Below are 25,408 nucleotides of genomic sequence, written 5' to 3'. Positions count from 1 at the left end.
CAGCACCCCCAGAATCCTCTGTATGTTCTCTTTCCATTACTAACTTCCGGTTATCATAGTCAATTTTATTCAGGAATAGATAACAAGGAAAGTAATGGATGGTATACGTTGTTATTTTTAGAATGCCTTGTTGATCATTTTCCGCTTTTCCTCTTAGTTATTCTTTTGATGAACCCCTAGGAATTCAGCTGAATGATAATTGGGAAGATTATCCCAGTTGGGAAATTATTCCCAATTGGGAAATATACCGCCTGGGGTATATGTATTATTATCCTGAGTTTTTGTCCTAAGTCAGAGGTTCATCTGTGGGCATTGAGCACCAGCTCAGGAAGAATCACCTCCCACCACCCCCTCCCCCCCGGCCCAAGGCCAAGCCAATCCTGATCATCTCTAGCCAAAACTAAGACTTTTCACCGCCCCCCTCACCCTGTTTAGGGGTAGGACCTAGAATTAGTCCTTGCTTGGCTCCTGGGGTTCTTGGGATTGGCCAGCCAGCCATACCCAAGAAGCTGTTGTCTTCCTGCCTGTCACCCAGTGCCTTGGTCCTGTCCACACGAGCACCTTCCTGCCATGACTGCCTCGTCCTCCGTCTCTGGTTCCTGCATCAGTTCTGTGTCTCAGCCCATTTCGCTGGGACCCACACACCCTGCCTAGCTCGCCTCCATGTGAAAACCGTGAACACTGTCAAAGCATGGCACACCCCATCCGCTAGCTCCTCATTCACTGAAATATGTCGCATAGCTCCCCAAAATACACCTCAGTGAGCAAAGATAGCAGCAACAGCAACTCTTGAGATTTGTATGGTGCTTTACATCATCTTACACGAGGCATCATAAACACACACGTGTTCTTTTTTTTTTTAATTTTTTTTTTTAACGTTTATTTATTTTTGAGACAGAGAGAGACAAAGCATGAATGGGGGAGGGTCAGAGAGAGAGGGAGACACAGAATCCGAAGCAGGCTCCAGGCTCTGAGCTGTCAGCACAGAGCCCGATGCGGGGCTTGAACTCATGGACCGCGAGATCATGACCTGAGCCGAAGTCGGCCGCTTAACCGGCTGAGCCACCCAGGCGCCCCAACACACACGTGTTCTTAATTGTTCTGCCAGCTGAGTTGACTTAGGAATTTTGGATTCTCTCGTTCAAACAGAATTACGATTCCAGATGACATGCAGGGCACTGGAATTGAGGTCGTTCCCCTTTACCCTAAGAAAGGTCAAGGTTTTAACTGATCGTCATGTTCTTGGAATGAGTATAATGCTACCGATCATACCTGGTTGTCTTCCGTCCCTGCCAGTGTCAGAACAACTCAGAGTCTCAAACAGGGTGAGGGTGGGTTACATGAAAGAGAAGCATTTCCTGACCTTGATGTTGGATTTGATAACCTGACTAGATGTTGGAATTTCCATAATTCCATTTCTTTTTAAAGATAGGGCACTACTCCTATTTCTTGTATAGTGTTGGTGTGGTCTTGCTGCTGAAATGCCAGGGTCTGCTTTACAGTGTACCTCCCATTTCCAGAGAGGCCCGCCAGCTGCCATCCGGCCGGAAACATCCGGGTTCTCTGAGCTCCCCTGAGGTTGGGGAGCGATTTAGATGGATCTTTTTTCAACCCCGGCTTTGATCTCACCAGATTTTAGTCTCAGCCTGTTGCTCATTTATACTTCTAGATCAAAAACTGTTTTTAAATGGCACCCAGTTAACTAAACTACCGGGCACTGTGTCGGCTTTGTGAGACAGGACGGCATCGTCGCTCCTTCCGCTCTATTCGGCCTCTCGCGACGCTTCTGAAGGCCATGCAGATGCAGGGAAATGACGTTTTGTATCACAAAAAAAAAAAAAAAAATGGCACAAGAGATAAGTGTACAAAATGTTCTCACATTTTAGGAAGTGAAAGACATCAAATCTTAAAAGCTTTAGGTGTCGAGTAAATTCGTGAAGAAGGGAAGGCTGTGCAGCAAGGCACGACCCACAGCTGGAGTCCGTCCCTGGCTCTGGCCCCGGACATACTTCTTCCTGCTTCGGCTTCCTCATCTGTGCAGTGGGGCACATTGCTACTTGCCCCGTACGGCCGTTCTGAGAATTAAATGAGCAGATGCCCAGGAACAGACACATCGTGGACAGTCGAGGTGACTGCCCTTCCCACTCCCATTTTGGGAGCTTTGTGTGTAAGGGGGCTCCTGCTTAAGGGACTCCCATCTTGATCACGGAACGGTTGGCCTTTTTCTGACTCAAACACCACTTCTTACGACCTCAGTTTCTTTTCCTAGAAAATGAAGTTGTATGGCAACATTGCCTTTCGGAGAGAGCACTACCGTGAGAGATGGGTTTGCAGACGGGGCCTCAGACAGCCTCTGCGAGTCAAAGAGAGGAGGGGGACTCCCATGTTGAGAAGAGCTGGGACACCTGGTTTCCCAGGCTGGCCCGGCCCAGCTCCTTGCTCCCACTTCCCAGGGCCCCATGTGCACGACTTCTGGTTCGAGCTCCTGAGACTGGGAGTAAACCGGCCGGGTCGTGACCCCCGCCTGTGTCTGTCCTCTTCTTTTGAGAAAACATACAATTACAATGCTTCCCATTTCTGAAGCAGCATCCAGGCCCCATCAAGTAGCTCCAGAGTCTCCAGAGAGGCTTTCTGAAGCCAAAAATCCAAACGATCAGCTGTTGCACATTCAGCCTGGAAACTGGGACGGGGCATTCTCAGACTTCTCTGTAACACCGATGCTCAGCAGCTCTTAACATTTGGTTGTGCGTGGGTCATGAAAACCAGGATGAAGAGGCGATATTATCGTCGTGTGTTGCTCTCAGTCAGCTGTCCTTCCCCCAGGTGAATGTCACTGCAAAGCAGACTGGAGAATCCGACATCCCTGAAAGCCCGTGCTTTGCGGGGAGGCTCTCAGGTCCGCCTGGGTCATCCCGGACTCTAGCTAGAAGCCAGAGGAGGTTTGATAGAAAGGGCCATGGGGCGGGGAGGGGCGGGGGGCGGGTGTGACTTGGCCTGCTGAAGCATCCGTCATCCAGGTAAATCCTGTGTGTGACGTATGACACCATCTCCTCAGGCCTCAGTGTCTTGGCTGTAAAATGAGGCATTTGACCTACATCGTCGCCAAAGGCTGAGCTCGCTCAAACTGGCACTGGGAAAATCTAGATAAAATGTTCAAACGAGATGATAAAAGCCATTTGCTTCCAACCCCCTCCCCCCCCCCACCCCAGGAAACCACATGGTAAACTCTTCCACCGTATTTTATTACACATGTCCGCCCACGTGTGTTCTTGGAAGCTTCTTTTACGCACACTTCAGGAAGCATTCCATAAAGTCTCCCTCCCCTACTCCAATTATCTTCCTGCCACGTTCCTCTTCACCCTTCCTCTCCTATTAAAGTGCCGTTGCTTCTGGTGGAGACGCCCTGAATAACCTCCCAGGGCGGTCAGAGTGGAGCCTCTGCCCATTTGCATTTGGTCTGGGCACAGGGAGGGACCGGCTGTTCCCGTCCACGCCTTCAGAGAGAGCCGCCTGTCGGCCATCCGTTCACCTTTGCCCACTTTGCTGACCGTGCTGGCTTCCCGCATCCCAGGATGGGGGGTTCCGGGGGAGAAAGAGGACTTCCGTGTCTCCCCCAGGCTCCAGCAGCTGTGGGGAGACGGCAGAAGGAGCCCACCCTTGCTCAAGTCCTCTTTCTTACTGCACTTGAAGTGCTCAGAACTCACACCTAAAACTCAGCAAAGCCCACGGAAGCATACACGTCTGCACTCCTTGCAGGAACCCCTGTCCCAGGCCTTTTCAGCACATTTAAACAGCCACTAGATAAAACAAGGCGTTAAGGAAATTAGCGGGCTTGAGAACCTGGCATTTCATTTCGTTTGGGATGAGCTTTGGCAATCCAGGGAAGAAAAACCCTGTTAGTACGAAGCATGGTCAGAGAGAAAGAGGCAGGTGGGTGACAGGTGTGAGGCTCCAAGAGGTGGACGTGGCCCGGGGCTGTCGGGCCCAGGGGACCTGCCTGGGAGCCAAGCCATATAAAGTCAGATTCTGGTTTTCTAATCACTGTTTACCAAGTAGCTACTGGGGCTCCAGCCTATTCCAGAGGGGAAGGTGTTTCCTCAGGTAGCCTCATAATCCTTGGGGATTTGATGTTCTAACAAGGATGCTGTTGAGCATGAAGGGTTTTCTCCCCCTGACAAGCCCTTCACGTTGTGGGGAGAAGAGGGTATTAGCAGGAATAAGCCACGGACCAGCCATGTAGGTTTTTAAGATCTCGTTTTGTCTCGCTCTACCTGTTGTTAATTGGGGTCATACATGATGATGATGATGATGATGGTGGTGATGGTGATGATTCCCCCTTGACCAAATAAATCTGGGAAGTGCTGGGGCATACACAGCTAATCGGGTGGGCTAATTTGAGAATAAGACGTCTCTGAGCTTTTAATGTGCCACGGGGCAGGCAGAAATGAATTCCCCAGGGTTTTGAGCTCTAAAGGCTTTTTTTTTTTTTTTTCCATGCCATTCTGTGAATGGATTTGGGTGGCACCAGGCCATTGCCGGTCCCCAAATTAATTAAGACTTTCCGGAGTCTTGGGTGGTTTCTTATCTGGCCTTCCTGCAAACCCGGAGGCGGATACCCATCTTCCCAAAGTATCATCCGTATTCTCTGACTTTGCACAGTTTGGAGACTAATGCTGCTTTTCCCCTACAGAACATCGATATCACCAATTTCAGCAGCAGCTGGAGTGATGGCTTGGCCTTCTGTGCTCTCCTCCATACCTACCTGCCTGCCCACATCCCGTATCAGGAGCTGAACAGTCAGGAGAAAGTAAGTCACCTGCCCAGCCAGCCCTGCTGATCCTCTAGAACATGCCAGGGGAAGAGTCCTGTCATACTGGCACATCCCGATGAGACCCCAAGAGGAAATTAGGCTATTGACACCAGGCTTAGCTAACTACTGAGTGTATGATGAGGCTGTAGGATCCCACCCTCAGTAAATACTTCTCAGTTTCCCTCACTAGCTAGAAAAAGGCCGTGAGGACCAGTTTACTGTGGCTGCTGAGAAGTCCCTGTGGCCCATTTTTTAAGAGAAGGCCCTGATGAAATTTCAAGACCCTGGCCAGCACTTTCAAAGTCTTTTCCAAGGAACCAGAAAGCACCACCGAAAGGATGTCCCTCCTCAAATAAGCTTGGGAAACTGTATATTATGTCACATTCTCAGAGATTCACAGCTCTCATTAGCCCAGTGAAGACTTCAAGAAGTCCTTCATTAAAGACACCTGTGTGACTCTATTAAGCCCTGCGTATATGAGATCCACAGAATGCTCTTCAACATAATTACCTATAACAAGAGTTGGCAGACTTTCCTGTTAAGGGCAAAATGGTAGACTTGGCGGGTCCACGGGTCTCTGTCACAGCTACTCATCTACCACTGGAGTGCCTGAGCGGCTGTAGACGAAATGCATGGGCATATGCTGTGTTCCAATAAAACTTTATTTACAGGGGCGCCTGGGTGGCGCAGTCGGTTAAGCGTCCGACTTCAGCCAGGTCACGATCTCGCGGTCCGTGAGTTCGAGCCCCGCGTCAGGCTCTGGGCTGATGGCTCAGAGCCTGGAGCCTGTTTCCGATTCTGTGTCTCCCTCTCTCTCTGCCCCTCCCCCATTCATGCTCTGTCTCTCTCTGTCCCAAAAATAAATAAAAACGTTGAAAAAAAAATTAAAAAAAAAAATACCCATCATCGGGGCGCCTGGGTGGCTCAGTCGGTTGAGCGTCCGACTTCAGCCAGGTCACGATCTCGCGGTCCGTGGGTTCGAGCCCCGCGTCGGGCTCTGGGCTGATGGCTCAGAGCCTGGAGCCTGTTTCCGATTCTGTGTCTCCGTCTCTCTCTGCCCCTCCCCCATTCATGCTCTGTCTCTCTCTGTCCCAAAAATAAATAAATGTTGAAAAAAAAAATTTAAAAAAAAAAAAAAAAAAAAAAACTTTATTTACAAAAACGGGCTGCGGGCCAGATTTGGTCCATGGGCGGTAGCTTGCCAAACCCTAACCTAGAACGTCCCACAAAACCATATTCCACAGAGCGTACGTTGGCAGATGCTCTTCTGGGCCCTGCACTCATTCTCTCACCAAGTGTTTCTTGCCAAGCGTCACGCACGGTAGCAAAGACAAGTGTGAACAATGTGGACCTGTTCTTTGCCCTCTGAAGTAGAGAGACAGTCCACAAGTGAGTAAACCTACAGCACGTAATGCTATAGAGAAACCTCAGAAGAGCTACCGGGGAAGCCCCGTGCTGTGGGAGTGAACAGCTCAGCCAGGACTCAGCTTCCCTGGCTCCAGCCTCTAGCTGTGGCTGGGGCAGTAGCATCGTAAATAGAAAGATACAGAAATAGGTCTTAGATATAGAATCAGCTGGACTTAGTAACTGATTGGTTGTGGGGGAGGACAAGAGGAAAGAAAGATGGCCCCATGTGTCTAGCCTGATGGACCATTTTTGAGATGGGGATCAAATAGAAATGCTGGAAAGTTCTGTTTTGATTATCCCACACTTGGGCTTAAATAAAGCCCAAAGAATGGTCATGACACTGATGGTGATAATAATTGACTAGACCATGATTTTTTTTTTTTAGAGTGTTAGAGTTCCCCAGAGAAACAGAACTAATAGTGTGTATGTGTATGTGTGTGTGTGTGTGTGTACAAGAAAGTTGAATGCTACAGTTGGAATCTAAAGGCAGTTTCCTAGCAGAAATCCTTCTTTGTCAAAGGGAGAGAAGTCTTTTTCTAGTAAGACCTTCAACTGATTGGGTGAGGCCCACCTACACTCTGGTGGGTAATTTGCTTTACCCAAAATCTGCCGATTTAAATGTTAACCTCATTTTTAAAATACTGTCACAGAAACATCTAGAATAATGGTTGGCCAAATATCTGGTACCACGACCTAGCCAAGTTGATACATAAAATTAAGCATCACAGAGTGTGTACAAATTTCAAGACATAAAATGTGTGCGTGGTGCTTTGTTTATAGTCTGTGAAGCAGGCCGGACAGGACTATTAAACATTTGGAAAGCAAAAAAAGTGTTCTGTTTTTAATCATGTCAAGTCAAAAATGTTCACGAAGTATGCAGTTTGCAACGTCAGGCAGGCAGTTGGATACCAAATGTGGAGTTTAGAGGGGAGATCAGAGCTGGAAAGAGTCAGGAGTCTTCCATGAGTAATAATTTTTTTTTTAACGTTTTACTTATTTTTGAGACCGAGAGAGACAGAGCATGAATGGGGGAGGGTCAGAGAGAGAGGGAGACACAGAATCTGAAGCAGGCTCCAGGCTCCGAGCCGTCAGCACAGAGCCCGACGCGGGCCTCGAACTCACGGACCGCGAGATCATGACCTGAGCCAAAGTCGGCCGCTTAACCGACTGAGCCACCCAGGCGCCCCAAGAGTCTTGCATGAGTAGATAAGTGCTGCCTGATTGAACAGAAGTGATGGAAATGTTCTATATTTGTCCCGTCCAGTACAGTAGCCACCAGCCATATGGGCTGTTAATGGAATGTGGCTTTAAATGACTGGAAAACAGAATTTTGAATTTGAATTAGAATTTAAACAGCGTCGTGTCAAGCGTGACTGCTGCATGAAACAGGGCAGGTATAGATGGTGTTTTAAAGCCATGAGAGTAGCGATCACCTCAGTCCTAGGTCGTGAGGGAGGTTCTGAGGAGAAACACACTCCTGTATATCTCTGCTCCTGCCAGTGTTTCACTTCTGACACTTCTGTAAACAGATGGGGGGTTTTCCCACACCAAGCAATCTGGCAGCACCAGCTGGATGTCCTAAAGTGTATCTCCATTCTGACACTGTCTACCTGGAGGGAGCATCGGGTCCCACAGGTTAAGGGCTCAGTCTCACCTCAGACCCCAGTCACAACTCGACTGTCGCCTGTGCTTCTGATTGACCAACTGTAACTCAGAGGTTCCTGTGACCCCTTCCTGAGGTTTAGTTAATTTGCTAAACTGGCTCACAGAACTTACTAGGCTACCAGTTTATTACAAAGGATATTGAAGGACACTAATGATCAGTCAGATGAGGAGACCCATAGGGTGGGGTCCAGAAGGGTGCCAAGCACAGGAGCTTCTGTCCCCTTGGACTTTGGGGTGCACCACCCTCCCAGCACATAGATGGAGTCACCAATCCAAGGTGCTTTCTGAACCCCGCCCTTTTAAGTTCTATGGAAGCTTCATGACACAGCCACAATGGATTAAATCACGGACCATCTGTGATTGAACTCTCAGTGTCCAGTCTGTCTCCTGTCCCTGAGGTTGGGGTCAGGAGAATGTGGGACTGACAGTTCCAACCGTTTGATCACATGGCTGGTTGCTAGGGCATCCTTAGGTGATCTGGGGGTTGGGGGAACATCACCTCTTTGACATAAACTCAGGTGTGGTTGAAAGGAGTTTGTTATGAATAACAAAAGACATCTATTTCAACATGATTGTCCTGAAGCCATTTCTGGAACTGAGGACAGAAACCAAAAATTGTAACAAAAGATGCCCCTGTGGCTCTTCTGTAGGAAATTATAAGGGTTTTAGGAGCTCTGCCAGGAACCAGGGACAAAGACCAAATATATGTTTCTTACTATAAATCCCAGTATCACAGAGGCGTAGAGAAAAGGCTAAGGAACAACCTTGAGGACTCCAATGCCTGTTGTCTAGGTCGAGAGTGACCCAAAAAGGGAACAAGGATAGAGCAGCCAGAGAGGAGGACACAGGGCAGGGCAGTGCGGGGTCCACGCCGCCTGTGATCGTGCCCCTCACATCCAGCCGTGACCTCGATGTCCGTTTTCTTCCCTCCCTCTTCACTTTCTAGTCTCTGCCTTTTCCATGTCATATTATGAAGATAATGGAGTAAAGAGCGGGCAGAACACAATTCAGAATATTCAGAGGCCCTCCCTAAAACCACAGTTGATAGAAGGCTGAGCACTTAGGAATACACCACCTAAAACAGGAGTCTTCCTGTATATGCGCGATGTTCCTCTGCTGTCATGCAAAACATATCTAGGCTCTTTGTCCTAAATCGCTACCCAGCTGTTGGAGAAAAATGAACCTAAAAGTGTGTGCCTTCACACCTTGAACCATGAGCATATGTTCCCTGTGGAACCGTATCGTCTCGCTGTGGGTGCCCCTGACTCCCACATAGCACCCAGCTGGCTGTCCAGTGACCTGCTGCAGATTTGCAGACAGCCAGAAGCCACTGTCTGTGTACTTCCTATTGTCCTTGCGGTAGAGGGGCTGGTATTTTCTCCACGTAGGGCTGAATTTCTCCCCCCTGAATCTAGGATAATGCAGTCAGGGAGCACCCAGGTCAGATTGCGGGAGACTGTGGGTCTGGGAGATTAATGTAGTCGTGAGCTGGGAAGTTCAGAAGTCGTGAGCTGTTGCCCCAATTCAGACGGAAGTGATGCAACCATGGAAGTCTGACATCAGTGCTAAGCAGGGAATTTCTGATAAAACTAACAAGGATGTCTTCCAAGCCACTGGGGAGACGTGAGTTACACATTTTTTTCAGTGTGTCAGCCTATGAAACTTCCACGGAGGCTACGCAGATTCTGATGATAGAATTGACAGAATGGAGTGTTTTCATGCCAGTGTCTGAAACAAAATGTTAACGTGAGACGGAAAATTCTGGACTTGGGGTGCTTTCTGCTATCAGTTTCAAGTGAGGTGCCCTGCCAACAGGGCCAACGGCAGAGGTCTCTAACCAGGGGCTCATCGTCCTGGGTCTGGAAGGTCTCTGGCCCGTGTGGGCAGAGCGAGGCCGAGTGAGGCCCTTCCTGGCTTCCGCCCCAGACACACTCTGCTGCTCCCCATAAGTGGCCATCTCGCAGTGGCGTAGCAGTGATGTGATGAGAGAGAATTAGATAACAGTGCTTGGTCGTAATAGTCTATGCAGGTAAGGGTGTGAGAAAGTGGACGCTTACACCCTGTTGCTGGAATTGAAAATTGGTGTATCATTTTTATTTTCTCATGCCATGTCGTGTCTTGTCGTTTCATGTCATTTCATAGGCTTCACGCCCAGCGTGGGGCTTGAACTCGTGACCCTGAGATGAAGAGTCGCATGATCTACCAACTAAGCCAGCCAGGCCCCCCTGGTGTCGTGTTTTAGAAAACGATTTGGCATTACATATCAAAAGGCATGACTTCTGGAATAATGGTAGCAGACAGGGCTTATAAACCCCCTTGCTCCTCAAAACTAACCAAGAAGACTTTAAAATAAGGATAAAGGCCTCATTAGCACAGAATAGGAAATGGCTGCCCCAAGTTTGGGCTCAATTAAAGGAAGCCAGGAGCCAGCTTTCAGCTCCCCTCTCAGCAGAACAGAGAGTAGTGTTACGGAAACCAGCGTTAGGTTTCTAGTCCCTGCCCATTAATCTCCCTTAATGTGGAGGAAGAGGGCTGGCGGCTTGGGCAAGCTGACCGCAGATCAACAGCTTTCCCAGGCCCTGACCACACACTGGTACGAGACATGTGTAGCCTTGTCTGAGTGTTTTTCTGTGACCTGGTACCTAGAGCAGAGAGTTTGCTTCAGCGTCAGGGCAGGAAGCAGATGTGCACCCAAGGACAGAGGGCAGAGGCCATGAGGAAATGGAAAAACAGATAAGAATATGTATAAAATCCAAATGTGGGGCGCCTGGGTGGCTCAGTCAGTTAAGCGTCTGCTTCTTGATTTCGGCTCAGGTCATGATTTCATGGTTCGTGAGATCGAGCCCCGTGTTAGGCCCTGAGCTGACAGTGAGGAGCCTGCTTGGGAGTCTCTCTCCTGCCCCTCCCCCACTCATGCTCACTAGCGTGCTGTCTCTCTCTCTCTCTCTCTCTCTCAATATAAATAGATAAACTTAAAAAAGAAAAAAAAAAGATTCTCTCTCTCCCTCTTGTACACGCATGCACTCTCTCAAAAAAAGTCACCAGAAAAGAAAACAAATATAAAATTTTTTATTTAAAAAATTTTTTTTCAATTTATTTATTTTTGAAAGAGACAGAGCATGAGCGGGGGAGGGGCAGACAGAGAAGGAGACACAGAATGTGAGGCAGGCTCCAGGCTCTGAGCCGTCAGCACAGAGCCCAACATGGGGCTCGGACCCACAAACCGTGAAATCATGACCTGAGCTGAAGTCGGACGCTTAACAGACTGAGCCACCTAGGTGCCCCAATATAAAATTTTTTTTAATCTAAAGGCATAAAGTCACAAAATTCTACTGGGGAACATAAAACATGAATACTCACAGAAACATTACACTCTCGGTCATGTTTAACACATCAATTTAATTAAATTGTAACATAATCCTAATGGTCCTCAAATGAATTATGGAGGGGAGGAGGCATGCTAAAGTGATTCTTAAGTCCATCCAGGCGAAGAAACAGCAGGGAGCAGCCAGAAAGCGTCTCAAAAAGAAGCTACAAATTGTGGAACAGTACCTTCGGAATTCTAGGGGAAAATGACACAGCACATTAATTAAACAACAGTTGATACGCAACAGAATATGTATGTCATGAATCGTGACAAAGTAAAAAATAACACAGATTGACCTTTGATAGTCAGAAATCACCAACAATGTCATTTTTAGTACCAATTACAACCTGTCAGTCTTTTTTTTTCTTAGATTGAAACTATTGTTTGAATATTTGACCTAAAATTTCGAGTGTTTTGTAATAGTAGATAATCTGTATGGGAGCGTCGTTTAGTGTTCTTTCCTAACAAAAGCTATTTATTTTTATTTTTTAAAAGCTATCTATTTTTAGTTGGTAATACCAGTTTCTGTCTTTTTAACCTAGAAAAGAAATCTCTTGTTGGCATTTGAAGCAGCTGAAAGTGTGGGCATCAAACCCAGCCTGGTAAGTATCCTATTTTGTATCCTTGTGATACTTTGTTCTACCTGTAGGAGAAAGAACTTTATGCCATCTACACAATTTCTTACAGAATATTAAAATCCATTTGCTGAAGATTTGTTGCTCACGATCCCTAACATGTAAATATCCAGTTGGTCTGACCACATATGATTTAGAGGGTTTTCAAAGATTTCGTTGTGGCTAAATTTCATTTCTGGAAGCACAGTGGACTGAATTATCATTAAAGCCCTCTTGAAATCCGATAAAATCTGATAAAATGTAATTTAAAAAAATATCAATACGTAGTTGAGGTCTAAAAAAAGAATGGGAAATCACCAGATGTCATAAATTCAAAGAGAAGTGAAAACCAGAACCATGAGGCATGAGCCGAGACTGTGACAACCCTCAGAAGTAGGCCTGGGGGTGTCGGTGGAGGGGTCACAGGAAACGGGTACCTAATGGATATAGGTTTTATTTAAATGCCAACACAGGAACAAGAAACAAGGCTCTGAGCTCCCATAAATGGGACATTAGTACTGAGACCCTTGCACAAAACCAAGGCTCACAAAGTAACATTCTTCTCAGTGAAGGGGAAAATAAAAAACCCTGCCTGGCAGTCTAGGCAGGAAGCTTGGTCTCCACCTGAGTTGTTTTTTTTTGTTTTGTTTTGTTTTGTTTTTTGGTAGCCAGAAAAAGGAAAATCTATAAGAAAAGAAAACTGGGCCAAATGAGGTTTGGAGTCCAAATTTATAATATCTGTGCTACAAGATAGTTTATACTGCCTGAGGCAGGAAGCTCCTGGCTTAGTAGTATAATGGCCACTGAGAATACATTCACAATCCAAAATTACAAAACACTCAAGAAAGTGAACTAGCTGAGCTAGTTAGTAGACATAGCAAACAAGAGGATCATCTACCAGAGCTTGAAATAATAAAACAATAAGAAAGCGACTACAGAAGGCTATGTTTGCGAATATTAAAGAGATAAAAGAGGGGGGTGCCTGGGTGGCTCAGTCTGCCAGTTAAGTATCCAATTCTTAGTTTCAGCTCAAGTCATGATCTCACAGTTTGCAAGTTCTAGCCCTGCATCAACCTCCCAGCTGACAGTGCAGAGGCTACTTGGGACTCTCTTGGTGACTCTGTCTCTGTCTCTCTCTCTCTCTCTCTCTCTGCCTCTTCCCAACTTACACATGCTGTCTCTCTCATTCTCAAAATAAATAAACTTAAAAATAAAGAGATAAAAAGAGAACAAAAATCACAAGGGGGCGTCTGGGTGTCTCAGTCAGTTAAGCGTCCAACTCATCCTTTTGGCTCAGGTCATGATCTAATGGTTCCTGAGATTGAGCCCTGCATAGGGCTTTGTGCTGAGAATGCAGAGTCTGCTTAGGGATTCTCTCTCTCCCTGTCTCTCTGCCCCTCCCCTGCTTGTTCTCTCTCTCAAATAAATTTTTTTAAAACTCATAAGGAAGAAGCATAGTACTATAAAAAAAGATTTGGGGAAAGATTCAAGTGAAACTTGTAGAAGTAAAAATTAGGAATTAAAAAAAAAAAAAAGAAAAAACCCGGTCGGGTTGAAAAACGGATTAGATACAGAAGAAGAGAGACCTACTGGACTGGAAAATAGAACTAAGGAGGTTATCCAGAATATAAAACAGACATTTAAAAAATGGAAAATATAATAGAGAGGTTTTATTAGTATGTATTCAAATTCAAGAAATGGAAAACCAACTAACAGTTGCTTAAACCATAAAGATGTTAATTTTATTTTTTAATGAGAAGTCCAAAAGCAGTTTCAGGAGTGGTTCACTACTCAGTGTTATAATCAAGGACCCCAGAGTGTGTTTTGTCTACACTCTACCATCTTTAATCTATTACCTCATTGTCCCCATGTCCTCTGTGGCCGAACATGGCTGTCAAGCTCCAGACATCACTCCTATCTGCAGGGCAAGAAGGGGAGTGGGATGGATTAGAGCAAGTGCCTCCTGTCTTCCCCCCCTTTGATAAGGAAATCAAAAGGCTTCCCAGAGTCCCTCCAGCTCGCTGGCAGTACTCTGTTCCATGGCCACCCCGGCTGCAAGGGAATTTGAGAAAGTAAACAGTGAATGTTCTCCATTCTCTTCAGCTGGAAATCTACAAGGGAGAGGGGGGTTGGTAACGGCCATTAGATTAACCAACTGATAGTGTCTGTCACTGACCTTAAGAGAATGGAAGATAAAATCAGATCATTTCCAAGTCCCATGGCCAGTGGGAATTCCAGAAGAGGAAAGAAAGAGTGGGAGAGAAAATATTTGAAGCAATGGTGCCTGAAATTTTTCCAGAATGATGAAAGACCACAGATTCTTGGTCTCTAACAAGGTGAATCTCTAACAAGATGAATCTCTAACAAGATGAATAATACAAAAGACCCATCTAGACACATCATAACAGAAGGAGCTGCGTAAAAAGTAAAGCGAGGACAGGTAATCTATAAATAATTTCTACTAGCCAGTAATAAAGAAGACACCTTAGGAGAGGTGCATGGCAACTCGTGCATGGCTAATAAACACTTAAAGAGGTGTTCAGTCTCATCAGTGATGGGGAGAACCCAAGTGGAAATAACAGAGACAGTTCTGCAACCAGCAGAGTATGAAGGGAGTCTGAGAAATGGAAAAGCGATCATAGAAATTTCAGTACTATGAACAAAGTTACGCTAATGCGTTTAAATCAGAACGGACAGTTTTCTAAACAAATATAAATATATTTCTTCAAATACTAAATGTAACTATTTCTCCAAAACTCACTCAAAAAGTAGAACTTCAACCATGAAAGAAATTGAATTCATTGTTTAAAAAATGTAGTCGCACACACACAAAAATGCCAGTGAGCCCAAATTCTACAAAACTTTCTACAAGAAACAGATGTCCCTATCCTATAAATTAAAGGCTAGAGAATTTAGAAAGGAGGGGACATACATGTCTGGCCAAGATGGAGGAACGAGAATCTGATTTATCTTCCCTTCGGAAACACTGAACAGCTAACAAGTAACAACAGATAATGCGGGGAATCAAAGAAAAAATGCGAACTTGTTAGAAGATGGTATCATACACAGAATGTTTTTCTCTGTAGTGTTCCAGCTAATAGTTGCTTCTTTTTTAATTCCACCTTTTTTCCCTGTTTTTTTATCTGACATACTGCAGAAGTCAGTGAAAGCTAGGAAGTGAATGAGATCATCTTGTCAAACTAACAGTCAGAGCCAATGGCTGCATTTTTACAGATGTCTGTGAGGAGATACAAGCATAATAATTAATCTCAGAAGCATTTGGAGATGCTTGCGAGCCATTTAACTAGTTCGTGCCATCAACAAAACAGAAACTTCCTACATTATTAAACTTGCTCTTCGGTGTCTTGATGTGGATTGAAAAATAATCCTTAATTACACATGTCACTTCTAAAATACATGCAGTCAGAATTGGCAGCAGTAAAAACCCCCGGGTCTTTGATAAAGGTCTCTTGTAAGATTAGTCAGTAGAAAGGAAGGAAGGAAGGAAGGAAGGAAGGAAGGAAGGAAGGAAGGAAGGAAGGAAGGAAGGAAGGAAGAAAAAGAGAGAAAGGAAGAAAAAAATGCATTCTTTCTCAGCCACTTTCTCAGCGTAGGGTAGAAATTTAGGCCACCACATGACAAGGGTGAGCCACTCCCCGTGGAACGAATAGATAAGAGAGGATGTGTGGCATCACATTGCCATTACCGGAACGACAGCCAGAAGGTGTGTCCTCTGAGGACTGATGTGTTTGTATGCTGGTGAGTCATACAGTCTGTGACAGTGTTGCTTAACGAGTAAGCCACCCGGACAGTCACTACCCACGGAGGTTAGGAGGGGGTCATTACAACTCAGGCTTTGATGACGGTGTCTGAATGATTCTGTAGGCGTAAGCGAGCCTGCACCGTAGTATAAACTTTATAAAGGATACTCAAAGAGTTCATCTGAGTTTAATAGCGTGAAAAATTGCTTTTTTGCGTTTCCCACGCGCCAGGCATTTTCCATATGTTGACTCACTGAACCCTCTCAGAAGTCCTGTAACGACAGATGCTCCTTACAGGAAGGACAGTGAAGCGGGTGCTGTTCCATAAAAGCTCACACAGGAGTGAATAGCGGAGGCAAGAGTCAAGGCAGAGCCCACGTCTTCTCCAGAGCCCACGTCTTAAACTGCCCCATGACCCTCCATCCAGGACAGCCGTGCCCACCTTTGGGTTCTTAGAGCAGCATTTACTCCTCATACTGTGTAGCACATGCGGTGTTATGTTGTGATGTGTCTGATTATAGGACTTCATCCCATCTCCCCAAGACCATGAGCTCCCAAGGGCAGGAAGCCCTGTCTTTTCAATTATTTTTATTGTGGTAAAATACGTATAACATGATCTAAGTGTCTTGTCACTTGGCCAATACCACACTGTCCTGATGAATACAGCTTTGTAGCAGCACCTGGGTGGCTCCGTCAGTTAAGCATCTGACAGCTCAGGTTATGATCTTGCGGTTCATGAGTTCAAGCCCCACCTTGGGCTCTGTGCTGACAGCTGAGAGCTTGGAGCCTGCTTCCGATTCTGTCTCTCTCTCTCTTTCTCTCTGTCTCTCTGCACCTCGCCCACTCTCACTGTTTCTCTCTCTCTCTCAAAAATAAACATTAAAACAGTTTTTTTAATTTTTTTTTAAATTTATTGTCAAATTGACTTACAAAAATTTTTAATACAGCTTTATAAACTGTGAAGTTAAGGGGCGCCTGGGTGGCTCAGTCGGTTGAGCAGTCGACTTCGGCTCAGGTCATGATCTCACGGTCCATGAGTTCGAGCCCCGCGTCGGGCTCTGTGCTGACAGCTCAGAGCCTGGAGCCTGTTTCAGATTCTGTGTCTCCGTCTCTCTGACCCTCCCCCGTTCATGCTGTGTCTCTCTCTGTCTCAAAAATAAATAAACGTTAAAAAAAAAAAAAATTTAAACTGTGAAGTTAAGTCGTCAAACTTTATTCTTCTTTTTAGAATTTATTTGGTTGTCCTAGTTCCTTTGCTTTATAGATTTTAGAATCAGTTTGTCAATATCTACCCCCAAAAAAGACCTTGCCAGGATTTTGATTGGCATTATGTTGTATCTATAGATCCATGAACATAGAACACTCTCCATTTATTTAGAGCTTCTTGATTTCTTTCATCAGTAGTTTTCTGTACTTTGTAGTTTTCTACTACTTTGTAGTAGATTTCTTTCTTTGTAGTTTTCTGCATATAGTGTTTTATAAACAAGTGTTCTGCCTATAAATCCTTTTCAAAAATTTAGTGCCATTTAAATGGTTTGATTTGGTTTCACGTTTCAGTTGTCCATTGCTGGTATTTCGTAGGAAAGCTGTTGACGGAGATCTTGCTAAACTTGCATATTAGTTCCAGTGGGTTTTTTGGTAGACTCTTTGGAGTTTTCTACATCAACTATCATTTCATCTGCAAATAAAGACAGATTTAGGGGGCGCCTGGGTGGCGCAGTCGGTTAAGCGTCCGACTTCAGCCAGGTCACGATCTCGCGCTCCGTGAGTTCGAGCCCCGCGTCGGGCTCTGGGCTGATGGCTCAGAGCCTGGAGCCTGTTTCCGATTCTGTGTCTCCCTCTCTCTCTGCCCCTCCCCCGTTCATGCTCTGTCTCTCTCTGTCCCAAAAATAAATAAAAAAACGTTGAAAAAAAAAAAATTAAAAAAAAAAAAAAAAGACAGATTTAGTCCTGCCTTTCCAATCTGTATGCCTTTTGTTTCTTTTTCTTGCCTTATTGCATTAGCTAGAACTTCTGGTACAGTGTCCAGTAGAAAAAGTGAGAGAAGGCATCCTTGCCTTGTTCTTTCCTCCTGATCTTACTGGGAGAGTGTTCAGTTTCTCCATTTAGTATGATGTCAGCTTTCGGTTTTTGTGCGTGTCCTTTATTAGGTAAAAGAAATGCCCTTCTACTTTTCTAGTCTTTTTTTTTTTTTTTAAATTTTTTTTTTCAACGTTTTATTTATTTTTGGGACAGAGAGAGACAGAGCATGAACGGGGGAGGGGCAGAGAGAGGGGGAAACACAGAATCGGAAACAGGCTCCAGGCTCCGAGCCATCAGCCCAGAGCCCGACGCGGGGCTCGAACTCACGGACCGCGAGATCGTGACCTGGCTGAAGTCGGACGCTTAACTGACTGCGCCACCCAGGCGCCCCCTACTTTTCTAGTCTTCTGGGTGTTTTTATCATGAACGGTTGCTGAATTTTGTGTGCGGGCATACCTCATTTGTGCTTCCCTTTATTGAGCCTCACAGATACTGCATTTTTTGCAAATTGAAGGTTTGTGGCAACCCTCCGTCAAGCAAGTCTGTTGGCACCATTTTTCCAACAGCCTTTGCTCACTTCCTGTCTCTGTGTCACATTTTGGTAATTCTCAAAGTATTTCAAGCTTTTTCATTGTGCAAGGGTCAAACGTACCTTGTGGGTTTTTTTAGACATATGCTATGGCACACGGAATAGACTACAGTAGTGTAACTATAACTTATCTGCACTGACAACTCAAAAAATTCATTTGACTTGTTTAAGCTGTTTGCTTTATTGTGGTGGTCTCGAACCAAACCCACAAATATCTCCAGGGTTTATGTGTGAATGTTTTTTCTGCATCTGCTGATGTGACCATATGACTTTTCTTATTAAGTCTGGCAATAATAACAATGCTGACTTTTGGATGTTGAACCTCCCTTGCATTCCTGCTATGAACCCCACCTGATCATGATTCAGTTTGCTAATGTTTGTTAAGGACATCTGTGTTTGTGTTCATGTGAGAAAATCGATAGCTTTCTCGTTAAAGTCTTTGTCTGATTTGGTATTAGGGCAACGCTGGCTCCAGAGAACGAGTGAAGAAGTGTTCCCTCCTCTTCTATTTCCTGGAAGGGAATGTGTAGAACTGGCAGAATTAGCCAGTGAAACCATCCGAGCCTGGTGTTTTCCATTTTGAAAGGTTTTCAGCTACTGATTCAAATACATGTCACACGTCCTCAGATTTCTGTTCAGGCAGCTTACTCGCCCATCCCCAGAAATGTGCCATAATTATTTCTCCAGATGTGTTCAGCTGCAATGTTGACAATGTGCCAAAATATAGTAATGTTACTATTGTCAGGTTCAGGCATGTGAGATAGTCTGAGTAAAGCTGCGAGCGTCAGTCCGACTCCTGTGTCCTCTCTGAGACACAAGACCCATCCTCGCCGTCACAGGGAGGGAGGCTTGTCATCTCTCTTGGTTCATAGGTGTGGCTTCCTTTCTCAGAGCACCTCCCCTACCTCCTAAATGTCACACTCAATTTTTCTTTTTTTTTTTAACTTTTAGAGTTTATTTATTTTGAAAGAGAGAGAACACGAGTGGGACAGGAGCAGAGAGAGAGGGAGAGAGAGAGAGAATCCCAAGCAGGCTCTGCGCTGTCAGCATGGAACCCAACACAGGGCTTGATCCCACGAACTGTGAGATCATATGACCTGAGCCAAAATCAAGAGTCGGACGCTTAACAGACTGAGCCATCCAGGCACCCCAAGTCACACTCAATTCTTGATGGTTTATTTTCACTATTGCCATATAAACAACCCTGATATTGTGAGAAGCTTAGCTCTTCATGCATCGGTCTGTGTGCACAGTCCCGCCCACAGTAGTTTATGTAGAAGGAGACTTTTAATCCTTGTATTCTGTGAAAATTATGTTTTTAAGTTGTTCTCAGTAGATCTGTCTATAATGTTCCACTCGCTGCCTTTTCACTTCTTTCCCATGACCAGAGAGAGGCTGATAATTTTTTAGCATAACCAGGAAGTAGAAATGGTCAAGTATATTTAGGTGTTGTGGAAACAGGAAATAAATGGCTGGTGACAGGCCTCAGTTCTGTCACTGCTCAAGAACAGATGTGCTCAATAAGTTCAACCTTAATTTTCCACGGCATCTCTACTCCTGGCTTTCCATCAGAGTCCTTGCCTACTACCCTCTTGTGACCACAAAAGAATCCAAATTCAGTCCCGAAGTGAATTTTCTAATACCTTTAGTGGCATGTATTTCAGGAACATTTGGCCCAGCCATCCTGTCTGTCACTTTGTGGCCTCCTCTGCTCTTGCTGATAGCCTACTAAACAAGGGGACAAACAACAACGACAAAAACGTTAAATGGTCTGACACCTGATTCTGATAAGACGCTGGTTGCATTCTCAATTGGGTCAAGGCTTTTGTGGCCATCCCATTCATGGGAATTCATCTCAAGGCATGAATTCAACAACTCCGCCCACGGAGGTGCTTACGGCAAAGTCTGTAACGTGAAGAAGTGCGCGCACGCCCCACGGCGAGCATTAGATGTCATGTGGATTGTGGGGCAGCAGTTTCGTGGGCTGTGTGCACTCCCTCCCATGACGGCCAGCGTCGTGACACAGCAGCCCATGAGATTGTGCATGGAAAGCATGAAGTAAAAAAACTCAGAGCACAAGATATGTCCACTCGATGGAAGCGTGGGAGAACATAGGGGTACCTGCAAATATAACTTAGGAAAGTGGAAATTGTTTTATGATAATGGAATTATGGGTGACTTTCTCTTTGCAAAGCTTTTTTTTTTTTTTAATTTTTTTTTTTTAACGTTTATTTCTGAGACAGAGAGAGACAGAGCATGAACAGGTAGGGGCAGAGAGAGAGAGACACACACACACACAGATTCCAAAGCAGGCTCCAGGCTCCAAGCTGTCTGCACAGAGCCCGACGCAGGGCTCAAACTCAGACTGTGAGATCATGACCTGAGCCAAATTCAGCCGCCTAACCGACTGAGCCACCCAGGCGCCCCAAGAAAGTTTTTTTTTTTTTAATTTAAGTTCATTTATTTATTTTGAGAGCGAGAACAAGCAGGGGAGAGGCAGAGAGAGAGAGGGAGAGAGAGAATCCCAAGCAGGCTGTGTGCTGTCAGCACAGAGCCGGATGCGGGGCTCGAACTCACAAAACTGTGAGATCACAACCTGAGCCAAGAGTCAGATGCTTAACCAACTGATCCACCCAGGCGCCCCTGCAAAGTTTTCTTTAAAATGCTGTCATGCTCTTAAGATGAAAAGGGGGAGGAAGTCCTGTCTAATGTTTTTTAAAAGGGACAGTATCTCCTGATTAGGAATAAAACGCTTTTCTTTTAACTTGCCCACGCCTCCTGTCCATGCAGGTGGGGGGGGTCTCCAGGCAGCACCAGCCCGGACCAGGCTCTGAGCCCCTTTGTGGGAAGGTGGTCTGTGGTGTCCCCCGTGACCTCCTCCTCTTTCCCGCAGGAGCTCAGTGAGATGCTGTACACGGACCGGCCCGACTGGCAAAGCGTGATGCAGTACGTGGCCCAGATCTACAAGTACTTTGAGACGTAAACCCGGAAGGGCCCTCGAGCAGCCGCCCACCGCCCACAGCCTGTCCTGGGGGCACCTGGTCACTTTGCACAGGCCCTGCTCCGTCCACCACCCTCAACGCTCAATCCGGGGGGGCCCACACACAAATAAGAACGGAGCTGGGTTCCAGGGCACACCTACTTTTAATCTAGATGCATTTGGCACGTAAGTTGGAAAGCCTTGCTCTCCCACGGGCCTCCCTCCTTCTAGACCTAAGGGTCCACGCCCAGGCTCACTCCGTGAGAACCCAGTAGGACATCTCCGGTCACACGCCACGACCTCACCCGTGGGCTGCGGAGCCTCACGACAAACAGCCATCTTTTCACTAAAACTCCTTCCTTTGGACTTTAGAAAAACTTTGCCCCTGCCACCACCCACGGCCTCCGAAACCCACACGCTCATCAAAACACAAAAAGGACAAACACTTGGCTCTGGAGCAGCTTGGAAAAACGCCCCAGCCCTGCCTTTTGGGGGCCGTAACGCTTCCTTTCCAGACAACAGTTTGAACACCTAGAACCGGACTGAGCAGTTTACATCTCGCTGTCACTTACTGGAGTCTTTGGGGGGAAGACAAGACGCGCCAGCACACAAAGCAGCCCGTGGGCGCTTTGCTGCGGTGGCCCGTGGGGTGGCTCGCGGAGAGAAGTGTGTGTCCGTCCGTGTGCTGGGACGCGGTCACGCTCCGAAGCCCCGGGCCAGGCAGTCCCCCGCGTGCTGGAAGGGACCCGTCAGCACCTGCCCGCCTGCTGTGTTTGCCCCGCGAGTCCACACGCCCGTGCACGCCCGCACACGTTTGCCCCAGGTGCCGAACCTAACAGGAAGCCCCCTGCGTGCGAAGCGGCCTGCGCCCACCCGGGTCTTCGTGTGTTTGCGCCAACAGGCTGAAGAGGTGCCGGGCGGACGGCAGGCGTAAACAGTATTTGAACTCTAGACTCGGTCTTCGGTATCTCCTCGGGCCCTTCACATCTGCATGGCAACAGCAAGCCCTGAGCGGTGGGCAGGGATGGCTCCATTTAGAAGTGAACCGTCTACCGTCCTGCCGTCACCCCTAGTGGCTGCAGAGGGCACTCCCCCCCCCCCCCCCCCCCGCCCCAGATCTTGCAGGGAGACCCGCTGAGGACCGACCTGGCAGCTCCCTGGAGGTCGGTGGGGCCCGCAAATGTGCATCATGTAGCACGTGAAGGCGTGGCTCACAGGGTAGTCAGGTGACCTCAGTGCCTGCCACCTGCTGATGCAAGTGATTCCTCCCCACTGCCCCCAAGGGCCATCCCTGTGTCAGTCCCTGGGACCTCCCAGTGTCACTCTGCAGTAAATCTCTGCAGGGGGTCCGCCCCTCACTCTCAGGCTGCCACACCTGCCTGCTTACCCGTCCTCCTCTGTGGCCCTAGATCAGGATCTCCTGCGGAACGTGTTCAAAAGGCACCCTCCTGGCCTGCCCCAGCCGTCGAACCAGGGATGTCTTCTGTATGTTTCCAGAGTTCCCCTGACAGCCACGGAGAGGAGAGAAGGCCTTTCCTCTTGCTCCTCAGGGCAGGGCGGTGAGTGGCATCTGAGGTCTCTCCGGAGCAGTTTGGGGAGGATGGCCTTGTCAGTGGCTCTTTTGTTTTCAAATGGAAATGGAGGCACAGCCTGAGCAAATTTACTTTACTCCTTCCTGAGGAGCGTATCCAAATGGAAGGGATTCCCTGTGTGGCTCCATGCATCTGTCTTTTGTTGACATAACAGGCATTTCTATGACCTCCAAGCCTCTGCCTTTTTCACCCTTGCTGTGGGGAAAGGTTAGTATCCTGAGTATCAGGGTGAGCTCTCGGTTGTTGTGTTTAATCTGGGATTACTTCGGGGTTTTGTGTGGGAGAGGCTGAAGAGGTCTAGGGATACCTGGAGGGGGTGTTTAGCATTACTGGGCCCTGTTTTCAGTGATTACAGTAAATGAGTCCGATGATTCAGCTCTGGGCGAAGCAAGGTCTATGCAGGGGTGACGTTGCCGTTTCTTCTCCTCCAACACTGGAGCCTGCTCCCTTTAGCTGAAAAAGAAAGAAATGTCCTATGAAAGAAAGGCCATGTGCCATTTATTTTTATAACTCAAAGAAGGTCCTTGACTACCATTTTCTTTGCCAGTGGGCACGCTTCCAGAAGGGGAAGCCTGGTGGTGGTTGGGGGGCAGGTCTGGCCCCGCAGGGTCCTTCGAGGGGGACCGGGCCTTCCAGCACTCGCAGAGCCTCAGACCGGGGCAGGCTGTCCCCGCCCCAGTGCTGGGCCACCGGATGGGGATTTTAGACCCATTTTTAATTGCCCCAGCAGAGTGGAGGAGTTCTTCAAAGACTTAAAGCCGAGTCCACGGGTTCGTTCACTGGGAGATCTTTCGTGGACGTGAACTCTAGCTGCCTGATGGTGGTGCCCCCGCCCCTGCTCCCCAGGGCGAGCATATTCTGAGGAACCAGGCGAACTCCCACTTCCCTTCCCACCCTAGTCCCTTCTCACTTTAGAAATGACGTTAGTCTTGGGTTTTCGTTCTTCATTCAGCTGTTGTGTTGTAGCTTTGGTTGAGAGTTTCCCTAAGCGGTGAGCCATGCGGCGGTGACGAACGTTCATCTGCGGTGTTCTCTTCCCCCGCGGAAACCGATGTTCCCTGAATCTCTCGGGGGAGGGCAGGCACTTCACCGGCCCGCGGAAGCCCGTGGAAGCCCGTGGAAGGAGAGGACTCGGCCCCCGTACACAAACCCATATGCCAAATCCGGCCGCGGCTCCTCCTGGCCCAAAGCTCGAGTGCCATTTTGAGGTGAACCACCAGTGACATGCAGTAAAGAACAGGACACAGCTACCTTTTTAAGAAGTACTTTTAAGTATCCCGTTTGCCCAAGTGCCCTGGGTGTGTCACTCCTCCGACCCAGGCTAGACTGCGGCTAAGTCTACGCCATCCTCGGCCGATCACTAATTTTAACTACATTAGTTGAATACAGTGGATACATCTGTGGCCTCGTTTCTAGAAAGAGCACACCCAGCACTGTCGGGACATGACGTGCCAACGTAGATGTATTAACTATTAACATTTGGAAGTGTATGATGTACGGCTGTGTCACATTTCTAATAAATATATTTTGTTTCTGTCCGATGGTGAATTTTTCCCGGTGACGTTGATGGTTGGCACTTTGTCGGAATGCCAAGCCTCGGTTCAGGCTAGCGGCTTCGTGTCCCTATTCCGTGTTGGGCCGTGGTCGCCCCTCCCCCCTCCGCCCCAACTGAGCTGCTCTCTCTGGCGTTACTGGAAGTTGCCAGAAAGGACTGGGGTCCTGATGGCTCTTCCGCCTCCCTCCATTCACGGCAAGAGGGCTGCGACCACAGTCTCCTGTGAAAGTCACCCCCCTGGGGCCACGCAGATGAGCACAGCACAGGCGCCCACACAGGCCGCCCCCACTCAGCGCACGGGTCCTGGAGACCACAGGCAGCAGTTGTACCAAGGTTGAGCAGGCAGAGCCCGTATGAACTCTAACAGACCCGAGTCGTCTGTGTGTCCAGACCCCGGCACACTGTGCGTGCCGAGGCATCAGGTGACACGTGGCTCTTCGGGCATCATTGGAGGCCACCGTTCCCTGGTGTCTTAGATGACCAGCCCCTCCCACGGGAGAGGTAAAGGGAGGCTGCCCGCCCTCGAGAATCTTTACTTCTCCCTCCCCTTCCAAGGAAGTTCCACTGTCACTGGCCTTTGTCTCCTGAGGGACTCTCCCGTCTTGTCAGAATCGCACAGTCTCTGATGAGGGCTTACCACGCTCCGAGCCACGACGGCAGGCACGGCTCATTCTCCTCCGTGGGCTGTCAGGCGATGGGAGAAGATGCCAGGTGATTATGCACAGCCACCTGCGGCCACTCAGTCTGCGCACACACACACACACACACACACACACACACACACACACAGGCATCAGATGACCAGCATCTCAACACTTGCAAATCGATCCCTCCCAAAGTTTGGTGAGCCTGGCCCCTCTGTGAATGAAGCACATGCCCCAATGTTCGTGTCCTGAGTATTGACGTAGCCCATATGCATTGAGTCAGGGTAACAGGCAGGAGGCTCCACGGGGCCTCTGTTGTCACACAGTCGGTGGTCCTGGTTTTCTGCGGCCACAGAGGACCCAGAACCACAGGCCGTGGGCCCCACTGGTGCACAGCCGGTC

General features: G+C 47.6%; 1 protein-coding gene across 6 annotated transcripts in view; it reads left to right on the top strand.

Annotated features, from left to right (window-relative positions):
• SPECC1 (sperm antigen with calponin homology and coiled-coil domains 1) overlaps positions 1–24,345 on the top strand; it is a 288,182-nt gene extending 263,837 nt beyond the window's left edge. For all 6 annotated transcript variants that reach the window (XM_086686136.1, XM_086686134.1, XM_086686135.1 and 3 more), the window contains 3 exons: positions 4,691–4,807; positions 11,792–11,851; positions 21,129–24,345. In XM_086686136.1, coding sequence (XP_086542262.1) covers positions 4,691–4,807; positions 11,792–11,851; positions 21,129–21,218 — 267 coding nt within the window. In that variant the 3' untranslated portion in view covers positions 21,219–24,345. The remainder of the gene's footprint in view (positions 1–4,690; positions 4,808–11,791; positions 11,852–21,128) is intronic.
• The last annotated feature ends 1,063 nt before the right edge of the window (positions 24,346–25,408 follow it).

The sequence above is a fragment of the Puma concolor genome, chromosome E1 (assembly GCF_028749965.1).
Source record: "Puma concolor isolate L17-30 chromosome E1, mPumCon1.1.hap2, whole genome shotgun sequence".
Classification (NCBI taxonomy): domain Eukaryota; kingdom Metazoa; phylum Chordata; class Mammalia; order Carnivora; family Felidae; genus Puma; species Puma concolor.
The sequence above is the reverse complement of the archived record's forward strand: the minus strand, read 5'-3'. Positions and strand labels throughout refer to the sequence as shown.